We start from the raw sequence: 19,165 nt of genomic DNA on the forward strand, positions 1-19,165 counted from the left end.
TATGACTTTGTTGTTAGGGTAGCCAAAGGAGGAATGCACAAGGCCAAAGTGGTGAGGGATTATGAATTAATTTATGAAAAAGGCCTGGATGTAGGGAATCTCTGACCATTTCCCATTGTGGCGATAGCAATTATCTAAATCTCACAATGGGTTAAAATTGAAAGTGCAGTTTTCAGGCCATTGAGACTTACTTTCTAGTTTATATTGTGACCAAACAGTGTTACAAAAGAAAATGAGGCCCTAACCGGTTTGGCTCAGTGGATAGAGCGTCGGCCTGCGGACTCAAGGGTCCCAGGGTCGATTCTGGTCAAGGGCATGTACCTTGGTTGTGAGCACATCCCCAGTGGGGAGTGTGTAGGAGGCGATGTTTCTTTCTCATCGATGTTTCTAACTCTCTATCCCTCTTCCTTCCTCTCTGTAAAAAACCAATAAAATATATTTTTTTAAAAAAGAAAAAGAAAATGAGGTGCTTGGGCCTGATCTTCCCCGTGAGTGTGCAGAGGGCGTGTAGCATGGCCCACGAGAGAGGAAGGGTGAGTAAGACCACAATTCAAAGGTGTCCTCACTGCTAAATAAATCACCACGAGAAATGAGGGTGACCCTCCCGACTGGGCGTCCCAATCCAGAAGGACCCAAAGCTGAACAGCTGAGGAGTCTTCTGGCCTAGTGCTAGGACTTTCGAGACAAGAGACTTTCAAAAGTCAGTGAGAGAGAGTGGGCAGAAGACTTGAGACGAGGGAAATTGAGAAACATCACTCACCTAGAGAAGATTGGCAGGTGTGAGATGAGGGTCAGCAATGGAGACGGACAGGTTCCTGATCCAGTATTCTCTTTGGCTGGTGGGCCCATAGGGAGGGGAGCCTAATCGAGTCACCCGAGTAGCATTTGGAGGTAAGCCCAGGATGAGCTGCCACTGCCTACTGCTCTCCAAGTAGCAAACTCGGGTGACTGAGCCCGGGCAATGGCTCCTCTTCCCTGTGGAACCTTCCCAGGTTTAGGCACCAAATGTTAGGGTTGCCAAAGGAGGAATGCATGAGGCCTAAGTGGTGAAGGATCATGAATTTATTAGGTCATCTGGATACCAGATGAGCTGAGCCCCAAAATGGCACCAGCATCCAGGGCCAGAGAATCAGAGATTTAAAGGACTCTAGGCAGACTTTTTCTGGGCAGAGAATTCTCTGGGCAGGTCCAGATCCTAGGAAGGTCCAGAGGGGAAGGATAATGGTCTTAGCAAGTGGAATGAGGTCTAAGTGAAAGGGAATGTCCGCTGTGAAGTGGTCTAAAGGTCAGTTCCCAGGGAGGGGTATTGATTCAGACCTAACAATTATGATCAGATCATTATGTGGAATTGTACCAGAATCTATAATAATAAAAGCATAATATGCTAATTAGACCAGACGACCTTCCAGATAAAGCCAGGGCTGCGAGGGAAGCCCAGGTCCAGGGTGTCAGAGGGAAGCCGGTGCTGGCAGCTGGGGGAAGGAAGGCCTACTCTTGCCCGAATTTTGTGCATCAGGCCTCTAGTTTAAAATAATGATTTAGAGTTGACCTGGAGAAATCTCCATGTTAGTGTAAGTTTTTAAAAAAGAACCTTTGCCCTGGCTGGTGTGGCTCAGTTGGTTGTTGACCTGGAGAAATCTCCATGTTAGTGTAAGTTTTTAAAAAAGAACCTTTGCCCTGGCTGGTGTGGCTCAGTTGGTTGGAGCATCATTCTGTACGCCCAAAGGTGGCTGGTTAGATGCCCAGTGAGAGCACATACCCAGGTTGTGGGTTCAGTCCCAGGTCAGGGTGCATGCAGGAGGTAGCCAATCAAAATTTCTCTCTCTCTCCCTTCTTCTCTCTAAAAAATCAATAATATACAAATGAATAATATGGTTATTGAATATATATATATATATATATATATATATATATATATATATCCCTTCAGGGTAATGAGCATGGTATTATTTTGTTTTTATTTTTAAAAGAAAGCAGCCCTAACCGGTTTTGCAGGAGGCAGCTGATCGATGTTCCTCTCTCATCAATGTTTCTAGCTCTCTATCCCTCTCCCTTCCTCTCTGTAAAAAATCAATAAAATATATTTTAAAAAAAGAAAGCAATTATACTTCTGTGAGATATACATGTGACATATATAACATATGTGATATAGATATACATATGAGCTATGTTTAATTCTCTACATTTTCCCTAACTGGTTATAACAATGGGGTTGCTATAGACCACTCTTAGGCACAACTTCAAAGGGAGAATAGCACCAGGCTCATTGACTGAACTCTCCATCCTAATTATAATAGCAGTATGTATGTATGTGTGTGTGGAGAGAGAGCGAGAGAGAAATGTGGAAAAACACACCTGAACATTAACACTAAATACCTGTGTGAGAGAGAATTGAAAGAAGCTGGTGATCAGATTACTAATTTTTCTTTCTATGCCTCTGGATTCTTTGATTTATAAGAAAGAACATGTACCACTTTTATAATAAAAATTCAGTGTCACGAAATTTAAATTAGGCTAGTGAAAGCAAAGCTTAAAAATGGAAAGTATTCAATCTCCTGTACCTTTATACCTCTTTTGGCAAATTTTTTCACTCTGCTCTAAGACCAGCTACTGGCTGAGTGCTTGTCTGAATTGTTCGCGTTCTTTGTGGGTTGATAATGCCCAAGTCGCATGGTAAGTGCATAACCTAACAAATTGCTGGACTTTATATTTTCCATGACCCAAGCTCCTTCATTTCTTTATTCAGACTAGACTCCATACTACAGAACTAAAGTTACCAGTGTCTATCTCTCAGGAGCTTAAACTCACAAACTAACTCATAGACATTTTTTTTTAGGCAAAAGATTTTATCATTTAATGTTTCAGCAGGAATTTCCCCACGGATCAACCCCAGGAGAAAATGGGAACCAACATAACATGTTACCTAGTTAGTTCTGACAATAAGGTTGCTTTTAGGCACAGTTTCAAAGGGAGAGTAGCACAAGGCTTGTTAGTAAAACCCCCTTCCTAATTATAATAGGAGTGTGTGTGTGTGTGTGTGTGTGTGTGTGTGTGTGTGAAATCAGAAGGGATTTCTTAGTTATATATCCTGCTAGCCAACAGCCAAGCTAATTCTGGGAGAATTAGCTCCTTCTAGGAGGGCAGGAAGAATATGAAAACATGATGAAATAGAGTGAAGGAATGGCCCACTTTCTATTTCTTAGGGAAGCTCTTTAGCTTTCAAGTAATAGGGAAGTTTATCTGTAGTTCTGTGTGTGCTTTTGGCATACTTCTTGATGTTCTGCTGGTTTTAAAATCTAGATTTAACACTAGAATTGCATTAATGTTTGATCAGTCACATTTATGCTTTAGGATTGAGTATTGAATTTCATAACATAAAACACACTAACACAAGATCCTAAAACTCAGAATCTTACCTAGGAGCCTAAAAGCCAACAGCTAAGGAAGGCTCTGAACCTTCACTGGGGAGCTTCACCCTTTAAAATGAGATGAATTGCAATTCTTCTAAAGAGTGAATCCTGCACTCCGTATATGTGAACCCCATATCACATAGCCTGACCCTTAAAAAAATAAAACTTGGGTTCTTCCTGATTAGCTGTGGGACAGTAGGCAGGTGTGTGGATCTTTTGGTGTTTTGCCCTCCTGCCAAAAGAAGTTGTTGGAGGTGAGTCTTCTCTTTCTCTCTCTCTCTTTTTTTTTTTAATATATTTTATTGATTTTTTACAGAGAGGAAGGGAGAGAGATAGAGAGCTAGCAACATCAATGAGAGAGGAACATCGATCAGCTGCCTTCTGCACATCTCCCACTGGGGATGTGCCCGCAACCCAGGTACATGCCCTTGACCGGGATCGAACCCGGGACCCCTCAGTCCGCAGGCCGACGCTCTATCCACTGAGCCAAACCGGTTTCGGCTTCTCTTTCTCTCTTAAGTGCACATGAGATCTATTCATTTGAACATGCAGAAACCTTTGTTCCCTGACTTTCAGATCACTGATTATTGATGTGGAAGAGCTATAAAAAGACTGGTCACCTGGCCACTTACTTAGAGACCTGCTTATTATTTATAATAGAAATAGGTAAAGAGTTGTGAAACTGACATCATTAGAATTTCAAAGCAGGAGTGAGCAAAAAAGTAGAGGGGTAAAAATATTTTTCTTGTAGTCTATATTGAATTATTTTACCATTCCTTATTCAAATTTTAATCTGTGGAGATGAAAACAAAGAATTATTATTAATAATTACTATTTATTAAGCACTATGGTGGGCCAGACACCTAAAACCTCTTTGAGATTATCTTACTAAATCTTCCCCACAAATCTACAAGGTCCATACTATAATTCTTCTTATGCTATAGATGGTGAAAGTGAGGCTGAAAAACAGAGTGGCTTGCCCAAGTTTCCCCAGCTAGTAAGCAGCAGAGCTTTTGTGGTTTATTTCTTTCTGTAAGTAGAGTCACCATACACTCGGTTTGCCTGGAACAGTCCCAGTTTACTTGTGTCCTGAAGAAGTTATTAAATGGACTCAACAACAAATCATATGGTCACTCTATCTCAAGGTTTCTCAAATTTGGCACTGACATTTGGGGTTGGAAAATTCTTTGTTATTGGGGGCTTTTCTGTGGATTATGGGGTGTTCAGCAGCATCCTTGGCTTCTACCCACTAGATGCCCAAAGCAACTCTCACCCAAGTATCAAAAACCAAAAATGTCTCCAGGCGTTTTTCCCTGAGGGGCAAAATTGCTCCCAGTTGAGAATCACTGCATCTACAATTTATGCTCATGAAAATTTAACTACAAAAGGAAAATATAGTCAATTTGTTACAGAACATGTACCATGAACTGAACTACCTATTACAGTGGCTGGCATATACACTGACTCTATAAAAGTTCATTTTGGGGGGCATTATTTGACTTCTCAGTTGTAGAGAGGTGCAAGGCTAAACAAATAATGAACAAGATGACTGGAGGCCTCTAGTGATAACAACTGGTTTGTTGCAACTCTTATTGGAGAAGACTGACATAGGGTACTGGCAAGCAACCCAGAAACCTCTTGGCTGCCCATTTGAGTAATACTGTGGCATTCAATTATTGATTCCACTGGGTGTTGTGCCTTAGTAATGAACATAAGAGCCAAGGAGATAGCCAAGGAGTGATGTGGTAAGTTTCATACTGCAACTTTCCTCAAAAATAGCAGCTAAGGATAATCAGTCTCCTATTTCCTCCTATTCTTATACTTAGAAATGACCACCATTTCTTTCATACCACCATTTTCCATTTATTAGCAATAACAGAGGAAATACCAGTAGCACCAATTAAAAATGAATCCACATGACGTGTTTTATCCTTACAGCTGTAATAACTAGTAACTAACATGGATTGGAAAGCACTTTGCAAAGGTAAAAAGTGCTGTACAGATACATTATAATTATCATCATTAATAAATTAGCCCGATTCTCCTAGTATTCAAAAGGCACGTAAGGTCAGATACATGGGTTTCAGTGGGGCAAAATGATCACAACCTATAATGTAGCAATGGTTCAGACGTGTTGGCAACAAGTTTTACCCCATGCAATCCTGCAGAGCTGAAGTTACACACCCTTCAAAATATGGGAGAATGAAGCTGAAAGTAGAGAAAACAGATTTTTTTTGAGATTTACTGCTTTTGTTTTAATAACAGACTCCTACCTCTTTTACGTTAACTTTTAAAATATAATTACTCAAATTTCTAAATTGTACATTTTAACAAAATCAACATTTCTTATTTAAGGTGACAGTAAATTTTATTATTCTCTATGAGCTGATATTCCAGACATCATTAGAATTTCAAAGCAGTCTGCAACTTGAAAGAGGTCAGATTGGTAAATTTTGTGCTTGCATACCCTCAGGGAATATCTTCAGTATTCACCCCAGAATTGTTACTAGAAAAAAACAGCTTTATCCATTCCCTTGCCAGCAGGAGTCTTGGCAAGAGACGGCTCTTGGCTGACCATAAATAAAATTCCTTGAATCACCAATATCTTGATTTAAGAAATAAATTTTACTGTGTCTTACATACACAAAAGCTGATTAACAATGGTTAAAAAAACATTAGTCCACTTTTTCACAGGTGTACAAAAGGAAATATGATGGAATTACATTCAACAATAAAGCTTAAAGTTCACTCTAGGTAATAGTTGCATTAACATTCACATACACAAGCACAGAGTAGGTATATTTCAGGAGTCTTATAATAGCATACAGCATACATATGGGAGATTGAGCTCAGGTAACATCATAGGTGTTAGCAAGATTAGCAATTCAGAGTGTTATAGAAAAGGTAAACAAACCAAAGAGCAGGTGTAGGCTAGCGCACCAAGACAAATCACAGAATTAGAGGATTGCAAAGTCTGCTCACTGTGTGTATGAGAAAACAATATTTTTCTTCAATTTCTGGGTCTTGATATAGTTGGCTAGAGAAGGTTGTGTATTCAAAGTGCACGTAATTGTTTTTTAGAAAAGAGAGAGAGAAAGATCCTTTTATTTAGTAATTAATACATGCAAGAGGCAGCCCCAGAGTGACCTGAAAGAGTAAAGCTGTGATTGGCAGGTGGCCGGTATAATACAGATGTTCCAGGCAATTCTCTTAAAGCACTTCTGTAGCAGCAATGATCATTTAAATGGCTGTAGACTGAATTCAGTTTTGAGGCGAGTTTAGGGGAATTGTCTTCATCATAGCTCTCTTTAAAGATTTATAGTTATAATTTTCTCTGTTTTAAATAAATCTATCAAACAACAAACAGCATAAAGTGAGGTGTTGGGGTTTTCTCTTTTTCTTTTGCTTTTGCATATGTGTTATTGGAAAAGGATCTGGCCTTTTCATAAACACCGTGTGCAAAAGAATTTTTCATAAAGTGAGCACAAGGACATGTACAGGAAACGCATCAGATCTGCTTCTGTTGCCCTGGCTGGCCCCCTGCTAAACACTGAACTGTTGACTTGTAGATACAATTCAGGTTTTAGGTATAATGACATCACAGCCAACAGACTTTAGGGACGGCTAAAGCCTTGTCCATAAGGACAGTTTGGCTGATAGAGGGTGGCCACCACCTCTTGAGTTGTAAGATTTAGAAAGTCTGGTTTCTTTTAAATTTCACATTTCCCCTCCCGACTGGTAACTCCCAGTGTGGATTTGCCTTTGTTTCCCAGCCCTCCTTTCACCAACTAGTTTAATCTGGCCCATCCCAGCCAATGTGGCACCCACATACCCCTGGTGGCCACACATGCCCAGTGGCCACAGATACCCAAGCGGCTGGATCTTAAAACCTTCCAGCCTGCCCTGCAAGTGTCATCAAGACAGGATCCCCGGAGCTCAGGGCAGAGAGTCCAACCTCTCACTGGCGGGGCTGGGAAGCCTCTCCTTTGCGGCGGAGGAGAAAGGAAACTTGGGTCTGCTTTTTAGGTTCTGAAAACAAGCCAGAGTGGAGAGAAAGAGTTAACACCAGACTTAGTAAAGCTTTTCAGACAAAACCTGTCCAATGAGATCTAGACAAACTCAGGGAACTTCCTGCAGATTTCTGAGGTCTATTAGAGGGGGGATAGGAGAAAGGAGGGGGAGTTGCTACACGGGAGAGAGTTGCCATTGTTACAAAAACTGGCTAAGTGGCTTATTTCCATTACGGGACCTCACTGGTCACTGTTGTCGGTCGTGCTGTTCCCTTTCTCTTTCTTCTCCTGGGTCTTGTTGCCCTTCTTCTTTTTCTTCTTTTTCTTGGTCTCCTCCTTTTTGCCGAAGGTTATGAAGTCACTTTTGTCAATTTGGCTGTTAGTGGGCTCCTGCCGGATGGAGATGATTGCAGGAGATCCTGGGATAATGAATTTGTCTGGCAACTCACCGGGACCAGATTGTTTGGGGTTGCCTGGTCCGTATTTAAAGGTCCAGCTGTTGCTGTTGACACCAGCACCGACTGGAGGGGACACCTCTCCTGCCTCAGGTTCTGAAAGACAAAACATCACAAGTCAGTAAGGGAGTCAGCACTTGCCTTCCATGCCACATTAGTGGGCAGAATATAGGAAAAGCTACACAGACATGCCTGGCCCCCAAGAAAAAGAAAAACAAAAACAAAATACCCTGAGGTCGACTGTAAATAGGATATTCCCTGGAGCAATCAGATACCCTGGAACATTTTTTCTTGTAGTCACCTCACGAACTGAAATACCTGAATCTCACCTGATGTCAGGTACTACACTACTGTTTCTTAAGCCAGTCTAAGGACTGCTGGAGTCTCCAAGTTCTGTCAGAATTTTTAAAATACAGGTTTCAATAATGACGGTAACTTAAAAGGCAGCTGATATGATAGATTCTGCATCATCTGGATGGTGCTCCCCAATTTAAGAACTGCTAGGCCGCAGCGGTTCTCAACCTGTGGGTCACGACCCCTTTGGTGGTCGAACGACCCTTTCACAGGGGTCGCCTAAGACCATCCTGCATATCAGATATTTACATTACGATTCATAACAGTAACAACATTACAGTTATGAAGTAGCAACGAAAATAATTTTATGGTTGGGTCACAACATGAGGAACTGTATTTAAAGGGCCAGAAGGTTGAGACCACTGTTCTAGGGTATTTCAGAAGCCTTGTCTGCAATTGTATTCAAAATGCTTTGTCTTCAGCTAATGGGGAAAAGAAACCAAAAAAGAAATACATGATGCAGTTTAGAATGTTAAAAAAAAAAAGCAGAATATATTACTTTTAGTGTATGAATTCAAGAAAACTTCAGCTACAAAATATATTTTGACACCTACTCTGTCCCAAAAAAAAGGTAAATGTAGTTGAATTAATTACACTTGAACCTTAAACAACATGGGGTTGTTAAAGGCACTGAACACCGCCCCCCCCCCGCCAAGTAAAAAATCTACATATAACTTTTGACTCCCAAAGAACTTAACTACTAATAGCCTATTGTTGACTGGAAGCCTTGCCAATAACATATACAGTGTATTAACACATATTTTGTATATTATATGTATTATATAATGTATTCTTATAATTAAGCCAGAGAAAAGAAAATGTTATTAAGAAAAATATAAGGAAAAGAAACTACATTTACAATATTATACTTACTTATTGAAAAAAATCCACATATAAGTTAACCCGTGTAGTTCAAACCTGGGTTGTTCAAGAGTCAACTGTATTTTATCCTAATTCTATTTTAATAACCTTTCGGAGTGGTGACATGAAGCAGAGGAGGGATGGAGTAAGTGTGGGCATCGAGGGACACTACCCAGCATAAGAGAATGGGATCCTGTTGTGAATCAGGCCTGCTTGTTTGGATAAAGCACTGGGAGCCAACCTCACTTGCCAAGTCCAGTCCCCTCCCTCAATGTGCTTACAGTCTGGATGGAACTTATACTTAAGCAACTATAAACCAATTTGATAACTGCAACAACCAAGGTACATGTGAAGTATTATAGGACTCAAGAGGAGAAAGTTATTAATTATACTTGAGAAAGTCAAAGGAGATGCCAGAGAAGAGATTAAATTTACACTGAGACTTGGGGAAATAATTACGCATCCACAAGGGTTTTCAATGCAAGACTTTCCCAAGAGTCTAGTTGGAAGACACACCATAAAGTACACCCATGACTTCTAGAAGAGTAGAGGTCAGCGCTAGAGAGGAAGGGTAATGGTCTGTCTGGGCAAAGTGACCTCAGGGGCCATAGCACTGGAACCTTTGACATCACAGCAATGTTCCCCTATCTGGCACTGCTCCTTTGCTGGAGTTGTGGAGCTCTTGGTTCTGGGTAAGGATGTTGCAAATTTAGTTCAAGTACCAGCAAGCAGAGGGGGGAGGGAGTAAGAAACTTTCTTTTCTCCCCTAAACCCCTTTCCCTACACCATACTTCCCCTGCCAGAGCTCACTGCCACAATAGCTCTTTGGATAGAGACAGTAGATATTTTTTCTCTGAGACTACTTCCTTTGATTCATCTAATATAATCAAATCTGCACTTGATCTCAGCCAGAATCTGCCTGTTTACCTTTCAAACACAGGCCCTGACCCTGACAGACTAAGACAAAAGTGGGAAATGTATTTAGAAGCCTCTGATTTGGCATCCAGGGGAATTGGGTTTCAACACCACTCTTCAGTCCTTTATTGCTCTTACAGGAGGCCAGGATGGAAATTTCTTTCCAACCACACCCAGAACTCTGCATGCGGCCTTTAGGACTGTCATCTGGAGATGCAGAGCTCAGAGATATCTTTATCTTGCAGAATTGAGGAACATCAATGGCCATGCCTATTGGCCGAGGGAGCCCCTCACAGCAGCACCCCTAAGAGTTGATGAGCCCTTTTACCTGTCATTGAGCTTCTCTGGGCTTTGCTGGGAGTCTTAGTTGGGTTTGACTCGGCCTAAACTCCAAGAAGCAATGAGACGACCATTCAGGTGCATCCTCCTCATCTTCAGCTTCTGCAGAGCAGAACAAGTTCTGCTTTCTCGACCCCTCACAGACCGTTGTGCCTAACCTGTTCTGGCTGATGAATAAGCAAACACCTCTGGTGGCTCTTTCAGGTGAAATAATAGCTTAAGGATCTGACAAACAACATTTACTGACCTTCTGATCTGAGTCCCTTTGGTCAAGAGCACTGAAACCCTTGACCAGCTTCGCCTATAGCTGTGACTTTGGGGCAGAATCAAGGACATAACTCCCCTCTGAAGAAGATGAGAAAGACACGCCTTTTATGTCCCTAACCCTGGCCCAGCGCCAGTCCCAGCAAAAGGTCAATCAAGGGAATGTTTTTTCCTTCGGTGCTGCCTCCCTTCCCCCATCCTGGGACCTCCCCCAAGTCTCCTCCCCTCAGCTCCCGGGACCTAACTCACAGGCAGACAAAGACAGGACTGAAAAGCAAGCAGTCAAGACACAAATGAATGGATCGATTAGACTCGAGGATTTCAGACACACATCAAGCAGGTGTGGATCCCTCACATTCAGATAACAACCCAATAGGATTTGAAATTTTTAATAAAATATGATCATCATAGTAAATGGTTTTGCTTCTTTTTTATTGTTCCACAACAGTTAGGAATACATTTTAAAATCAGAACCGCGTATATATGTTTAAAAGCATATAGATCTGCAACTTTAAAAACTGTCCTCTGGAGGTAGCTGACCACTTCACTTAATCCTGTAATCCAGTTTAGGCACTTCCCTTAGGCACTACCCAGGGCCTTCTTAGCAACATTCCCAATTTTCCTCTTTCGCGCTAAACCAGCTCAGGTGAAGTTCATCTTACGTGACTGGGAATGATTGGGCTGGAGGCTTTGCCAATGCCAAAGCCAGGGAAGGTCCTGAAGATAGTGAATATGTGCCAGACTTGTAAACTCACCCCCAACCCCTATTCTGAACTGCCCTGGACAATCAGCTAAGGCCAGGAGAGGTTTATCTAATGTAAAATAACGTCCCCGAACAGAACAACACAAAGTCATTTTGGCCAAGGGTCTTACTTTCAGGAAGGCTCTTAGGAGGGCTAGAGAATTATGGAGGGTATTTAATTCTCTTTTCCTCTCTTTATTTTGCTTTGCTCTTCTGAATATGAGGGCCTGCCTGGCTCTATGACTTGATAGTATATAGTCCTGAGCAATGTACATAAATATCTCTGAGCCTGTTTCCTTATTCATAAAATGGAGATGATCACCCTCCTGTCTACATCACGTTATGGATGTAGTTAACATTTACTGTGCCCTTCCTCTCTGTGTGGCACTGGGTTGAGTAGATCTGCATGCAATGTAATTTTTCGCTCCTCACCATAGGAAGTAGATATTGCCAATATCCATGCATGTTTTATAGGTACATCTGTTTTATATATAAAAAGACTAAGGACCGATGGTCACATGGTTATTAAATGGTGGGATCTGGCAATCTCACTCCAGTTAGGAGACCCACATCCTGAGCTGTGGGTGAAGGCTTTTTGAAAACCCTGAAGCATTATACAAATGAGGCAATTACTATAATTATATCTGTTTCGTCACCATGTGGGAAACGGAGATATAGGCAGGAGTTCCAGGCTAGATCCGCTGAAAGGAGCCGAGGTGGGGGGAGGGGTGTGTGGGAGTGACAAGCTCAGGAAAAGCGCTGCGCAGTCTGCAGGTTTCAGCCCCTCCCCTTCGCTCTTCATTCATCCCTTTGTTACCATCTCGGGGATTTGGGTGCTAACGTTAATAAAGAGCTTCCAGAAAACTCATCATTTTGATTAAAGCCGGGAACTATCTTGCCAGACAGCACTCTGGAGCCTGCCTACCGCCCGCTCTGCTAGGTTAGCGCAGCCAGCAAAAGGCTATTAAATGATTACAGCCGTTTTCGGCCCCGCAGACAGCGCCCCTGGACGCACGTTCTCGGGCGCAGATGCTCTGCCTCTGGCGACGCTGGGAAGAGGCAGGGCACAGAGGGCTCTGCAGATACTGGGTTTGCAAGTGAACATCCTGGCTTTCTGAGCAGGGACCGCTGCCTCCACCTCTTCCTTAACTGCTCTCCCCACCCGAGTCAGCCACCGCAGCCTTTAAGCAGCTCCGATTTCATTTGAGCCTTCTTTGGCTTTGAGCAACCATTTCATCTCCGTCTCCTATCTCAGTCTCTTTCTTCGTGTGTGTGTGTGTGTGTGTGTGTGTGTGTGTGTGTGTGTGTGTGTGAGAGAGAGAGAGAGAGAGAGAGAGAGAGAGAGAGAGAGAGAGAGAAGGAATTTGGCAGGTTGTAGAATTATACATGCTAAGCCTGATCAAAAGGCAAAAAGCACCCGCCACCAAACCCGCTGAAAGACCAGGTCGTAAAACATCTCCAGCTCTCTCCCCTCACCCCACATCCTGCCATCTGTGGGGGGTGTGGACTGCTGGGACAAGCTCCGCCTCCTCTCCCTCACTCAATCCTTTATGAATCGGGCGACGTTAATCTGAGTAATTACAGCCCACAATGCATAGGAGAGCCGAGGTCTGAAACTCACACCCTGTTAGATCAGAGAGAGGAGGAGAAAGCTCACACCACCTGGGCTAGCATTTCCCCCAGGGCTTCTAGTCCTTCAGTTGACAGTGGAAAGAATTTTCCATGGAAACAAGAAATGTAAAAATATACTTCCTGCTCTCTGTAAGACTTTAAGGCTCCACAATCAGAATACTAGGTTTAGATTTAGCTAGTGTAAATTATATGATGTTTAGAAAATTATGTAATATTTCTGGGCCTCGGTTTTCATGTGTAAAGGAGAAAATAGCACCCACCTCATGGGTTGTTTTAGGATTAAATGCAATTATCCTTAAAGAGCACATAAGGCGGTACCTGGTGCAAAATAACAACTCATTGCATTTTACATGGTAGTAAGATCAGAGCAGCAGCAGATTTATTCATTTGTGTAAGGAATATTGATTAGTTACTTATGATGGGTCAGGCACTTTATTAAGCATTTTGCATATGTATGTATTTATTTGAAAATATATATCTTATATATGTATATATATTTAAAAGATTTCCATTTTATAGATAAGGAAACTGAAGGCTTAAATTACAAGACGATTTACCCTGAATCACAGAGGGATTTGGTAATAAAGCTAAAAAATTATTCTCTCACTGACTCCCCAGCTCCATAATAGATTTTTATTTCTTTTTACTTCTTGAAGCTTTGGGGACGGGGGAGGAGACAGAGTTGAGCTCTATTCACAGGCCTAGTATTCTGATCCCTAGAGTAGCTGGAGAGGGATAGTGTGTGTGTGTGTGTGTGTGTGTGTGTGTGTGTGTGTGTGTGATCAGAAGGCAGGTTGGTGATGGGGAAGCCAATATGGTCCCGCTCCCCAGGGGCTGCCACTCCTGGGGTTTCACCTCCTCTGGGTGGGCTGAGTGATCGGGAAGAAGATTTTGTGGCTGCCTGGTGCCTCAGGCCACAGCTGGGCTAATTTTCAGTAATCTTGAAGCGGAAGAGATAAATACAGTTGCGTATTTTTAAGCCTCAGCTCTTGCTTTGTGCCCAAAATAACTCTGCCATTTCTAGGTTAAGAGTATAAAGACTTCACGTGCTAGGAACCCAGATTCAAAAATCGGAATAGCCGGTCTCAAATCTTCCTAGGTCTCCACAGTCAGCTAAAAAAAAAATTAAAATAATCACAGTTCTTGTTTCTGTGACTACCCCAGGGCTCCTTTTTAAAAAAATCATTAAGAACTTCAAGATAGCTACAGCATAATATTAAACCAAACGGGGCTTTTCTAAGTGCTGGGCAGCCTGGCTTGGACCCCAGAGCCACTGCTGGGTTCCTCCTTCAGCACCAAAGCTTGACAGTGACTCTTCCCAGGGTCTCACACTGACTCTCTATCCCACCCAAAACTGTGTATGGCATCATCTTTCCACCTAATAATAATGCTTCTGGCTTGGTTGAGTTTTCAAACTTTTCTTCTCCAGCCTTCCCCCCTTATTTTGCTACAATCTGTGCTTCTTAAATTTGGCAGCGATCCCAGGCTCTGTGCTGCTGTGTCACTTCTCAGCCTTGAGCAACCATTTCTAGACAAGCAGTGATGTCCCTGCATTGAGGGTATAAAATGGAGGAGCTGTCAGAACACTGCAGCAGGAGAGCAAGAGAAACAGTCACGGGGAGGGCCCTCATCCCCACTTCCCCCCCCACACTCCACTGAAACTAAACAGTTTGAATCCTATTTACCGTGTGCCAGGTATCGTACTAAACGCCAGAATATTACATTGAATAAATGCTAACATGTTTGCATGCTTAGCATGAGCTAAGCACTGAGCTAAGCATTTTTGCATGTATTGTCTCATTTAATCCCTGTAGCAGCCTACAGTCTTGCATCTTTCACACACTAATAAACCTGAGGCACAACAATTAAGTGCTACAGCGGGGATCTGAGGCACTGTGCAATGCCACGCTGCCTCCCTTAAGCTCATACATGTAAAATTTAAACAAACCTGCCCTTCATTCTCCATATTTTCTCAGACATAATCAAGACCAAATCCACCAGAATTACCTAGGAAAATTTCCAAAGCCAGTTCTTTTTACAAAAAGGCTGCACACACCTCACTTTGGGTGCCACATTTCTAGACACTCTAAGTTTCCAACCCTTGCTTTAGGTAGAGAAAAAGACTAAATTGATAAGATAGCTCATGAGTTAGTCTTCAGATATTATAGGTTGTTTTAAAGATTCATAGAGCGGAGGGGCCTTATACGGTCTCCTTTCTTAAAAACAAACAAACTAACAAATCTTCTGGTGGTTCTCCATTGCTAGCAAATGAAACTCCAAGTTCTCTAGCTGGATTTGTAAGGCCTTACAAAATCTGACTTCAGACTACCCTTCTGATCTCATTTCCCAACAGTCCTTCATCCCACTCTACTCCTCAGATGTACTCATTCCATTTACCCAGATTACACAATTCTGATTTTTTTTTTTTTTTTAGAATGCATGTATTGTTCCCTTTGCCTGGAACTATCTTCCTTCCCACATCCTACTTGCCATGCTTTAATACCCGAGTTACATGTCACATAATCTCTGACCTGGTCCCCTAAATTCCCAATTCCATCTTCTGGATTCCCAACATCCAGTATTCATGGTTATTGAGGAAGCATTAGGGCCCAGTGAAACAATTTGGGGGACTCTCTCGGGAAAGGTGAACCAGCTTACCATATTTACATGGGGCTTGTTTTGATTACAACACAGATAGGATCTGAGTCCCATTCTGGACTGACAGGCCCTGGTGGCTTGTCTCAGCTTCCTTTCCCCTCATTGGCCCTGCCTATGCATGGCACTATTATGGTCCTTATCACATAACATGGTAATATTTCTGTTTTATTTCTTTACATTTCTGTTTCCACATACTAGCTTATGAGAACAGGACTGTGTTATATTGAATATTATATTTGCATCACCTAGAACAGAGACTGGTCTTAAGCAGATGGTTAATAAATATTTGTTTAATGAATATATACTAGTCGAAGGTTGCAACAAAATCCTAACCAAGCCAGGGAAAATACCTTTGGAATGATATTCTAATATTTTATTTGTGTGTGTGTGTGTGTGTGTGTGTGTGTAAGAGAGAGAGAATATATATGAATGAATGAATGTGTGATTTTAAAGAGAATGGTGGTGGTGGTTTAAGGAGGAGTTCTAGGGACCTGCCTATGAAGTGGGTTTTGTGAGGATCTTCATAGTGTCCTTCAAATCATTACCATTTAGAAGGCTAGCATCCTGGAGGCAAGGTTGTGATCCTGAGTGAGAAAGGACCAAAGCAGATAACTTATATCTCTAAATCCCTATATTTAAAGAGAGCTATTGAAGAGCTCATCCTCCTTAAAAAATTTTCACCAAGGCAGAGATTTAGAATCAATTTATACTTGGTCCAATAGAGGGAAATTGACATGACACTGATCATTGACTATACAGGACCCCATTCACTGCAGACAACAGGGACAGCAGTTTTAGTGACATCTTGGTGACACAGGAGCCTGCAGGAGATGCTGGACTCCAAGGAAGCTCTTTCATGGAGCTTCACTAATCACTGTCAGAGGCATGAGGGGTGGTTTATTCTCCAATCAGAGCTGCTGAGAGTCTCCAATCAGACGCTCTAGGTTTTGGAGGTGCCTAGCCTGTTTGGATTTCAAGGAGATAGCTATTATGAGAATAGGTTTGTTATGCAAAATGCTCCTTAAAAAAACACCTCAACAAATCCTGAATACAGGTATATCCATAGATTTTGCCCAGAATCACCCTCACCCCTGACCCTGATGCCTCATTGAGGAAAAGCAAGTGAGATGTAGGAATACTGACAAAGCACCTCCTCTGCTCCACTTCCCACAACCCCCACCACACACATACACACCAATCAGGCTCTGTACTTCCTTCTTCAGGGAAGTCCTGGGTATACATTTCAATCTGCTTTCACCTAGACACAGGTACTAGATGCATACAGGACAGGTAATATATGTTGCCCCTGTCCCCTGGCATCACCCCGGGAGAGTAACTTTTCTGCTAGCTGCCATGCCCTTTAATTGAATCCTTCCAGATTAGCCTGTGGATGATTCAAAGAGTACTGTCTTGTCCTGACTGCTCCCCAACTTTAGGAAAAATACTCTTAAGCCCGGGACAGAACAATATCTCCTATCCCTTAATAATGCAGTGGGAACCATTTTCCTCTTGTCTCCACATTTCCACCCCTGCCCATTGAGAAGGGAATACCCACCAAACCAATATTTCCATCCTGTAGCAATAGGTTAGGAAGGGAGCTCTTACCTTTAGCTCCACTTCCTTACTTACTCTCCCCAATAAGGAAAAGTTGTTCATCGGATTGGGGAGATTTCCATAAATCATACTTTATTGTTTTGTCATTTTAAAAAATTAATTATTTATTTTTAATCTTTATGGTTGAAAGTACATAAATCAGACTTTAAATAGATTGTGCTTCTTGATTGAACAAAGTTAGCATCAACAGTCACTATTCCTTCATGACATACTTCTCTAGTTCTCTTTCTCTCTTCTAGCTTAGCCTCTGTTTGGTAATTAAACCAGGACAGTTCTCCCTCCACACCAAGGGAGAGGTCTGCCATTCTTCATTTTTTCTCTCTTGCATTTGGGAGGTTGAACACCCTATCATATTCTCCAGACTATCCTTACCAATAATAAACCCGATTCTGAACTTTGTTAGTCTATTCTTAATTAGTTAAGATTTGGAGGAAAAGCAAGGTGATTAATTAGTCTCCACCAAACTTCTGACAATAGCCTTCAAAAATCATTTAAAGTCTCGTCCTTACTGATGATATCCTTTTCATAGTCCTAATATGCACCTTATTTTACCTTCACCTCTACTGAAATTTACACAGAGATACACATAGCCATCTGTTCCTGAACATGAAAGACCTTGTGGTAGAAATATAATGGTCCCCCAAAGATGTCTGTGTCCTAATCCCTGGAACTTGTGAAAATGTTATGTTTCATGACAAAAGAGACTTTGCAGATCTGATCCTGACACAGTGTAATCACAAGGATCTTTATAAGTGAAAGAGGGAGGAAAGAGAGCCAGAGTCAGCAAGAGATCTGCAGACACTCCTGCTGTTGGCTTGAAGATTGAGGAGGGAGCCAAGAGCCCTGAAAGGTAGGCAGCCTCTTAAAACTGGAAAATGCAAATAAATGGATCCTCCCCTAGAACTTCCATAAGGAATGCAGCCCTGCTATGCCTTGATTTTAGCCCATTCAAACCCATTTTGGACTTCCAATAGTCAGAAATATGAGATAATAAGTTTATATTGTTTTAAACCATGTAGTTTGTGGTAATTTGTTACAGCAGGCCTAGGAAACTAATATAGATTTTGGTACCTGGAAGTGAAGTATTTTTCACCTGATGCGTGGGACAAAATAACAGTAGTGTGTTAGTTAAGTGCATAGGGCTCATCATCAGAGAGGCATTCAAATATTGCCTTTGCCATTGTATTCATCAACAAATATTTATTAAGCACCATTATGTGCTACACATCTTACTTGACATTGGAAATATAATGATGACCAAAAATCACTAATTGTGTGACCGTAGAGAAGTCACTTAATTCCTGAGCTTCAATTTTCTTATCTGAAACATGAGAATAATAATATTCTTCTCTCTTATTTAAATAGGCAATGCATGTAAAGTGCATCATCACAGTTCTCAATAAATAGTAGCTATTATTAAGTCTTTCTTGCTCTTCTTCTAAAAGACTATTTCTAAAATCCAGGGGGCACAGGATTTTAAGCACAGGATTTAAAGACTCTGAAATTTCCACAACAAAGACTGTCCCACTGACACACACACACACACACACACACACACACACCCTTGCTAACAGGCATTGGCTAAGAGAAGGAAACTTCTATATACCATAGCTCATCATCAAATACAAAACCAAGCTCCCCAGCACAAAGGTGTCCAGCGCTGGCCTGGTTACCTACCTGATGATGCTCTTCTTCCCCCTAAAACTCTTGGGCATGCAGCGTGTGGTGTGCACTAACATAAATCATTCACACTGGCTGAGGCTTGCCACAGATCTTTAGGTGACCCCCAGTGACAATGGGAACAGAGGTGTGATACGTGTTCTTGGGCAACGCAGTCTCTATGATGCAGGGACAAAGAGGGTAAGAGTGAAGACTTGGGGAATGTCACCTCACTACTCAGCTTGACCCATT

General features: G+C 41.9%; 1 protein-coding gene across 11 annotated transcripts in view; it reads right to left on the reverse strand.

Moving 5' to 3' along the window:
• Positions 1-5,255: 5,255 nt before the first annotated feature.
• The window catches only part of LOC102420843 (protocadherin alpha-C2), a 144,036-nt gene continuing 130,126 nt past the window's right edge, over positions 5,256-19,165 (reverse strand). For 8 of the 11 annotated variants that reach the window (XM_023752053.1, XM_023752059.1, XM_023752055.1 and 5 more), the window contains exon 4: positions 5,256-7,971. In XM_023752053.1, coding sequence (XP_023607821.1) covers positions 7,661-7,971 — 311 coding nt within the window. In that variant the 3' untranslated portion in view covers positions 5,256-7,660. The remainder of the gene's footprint in view (positions 7,972-19,165) is intronic. The other 3 variants (XM_023752056.1, XM_023752057.1, XM_023752050.1) reach the window with 3 other exon arrangements.

This window comes from Myotis lucifugus, unplaced genomic scaffold (genome assembly GCF_000147115.1).
Source record: "Myotis lucifugus unplaced genomic scaffold, Myoluc2.0 scaffold_28, whole genome shotgun sequence".
Taxonomy (NCBI): Eukaryota; Metazoa; Chordata; class Mammalia; order Chiroptera; family Vespertilionidae; genus Myotis; species Myotis lucifugus.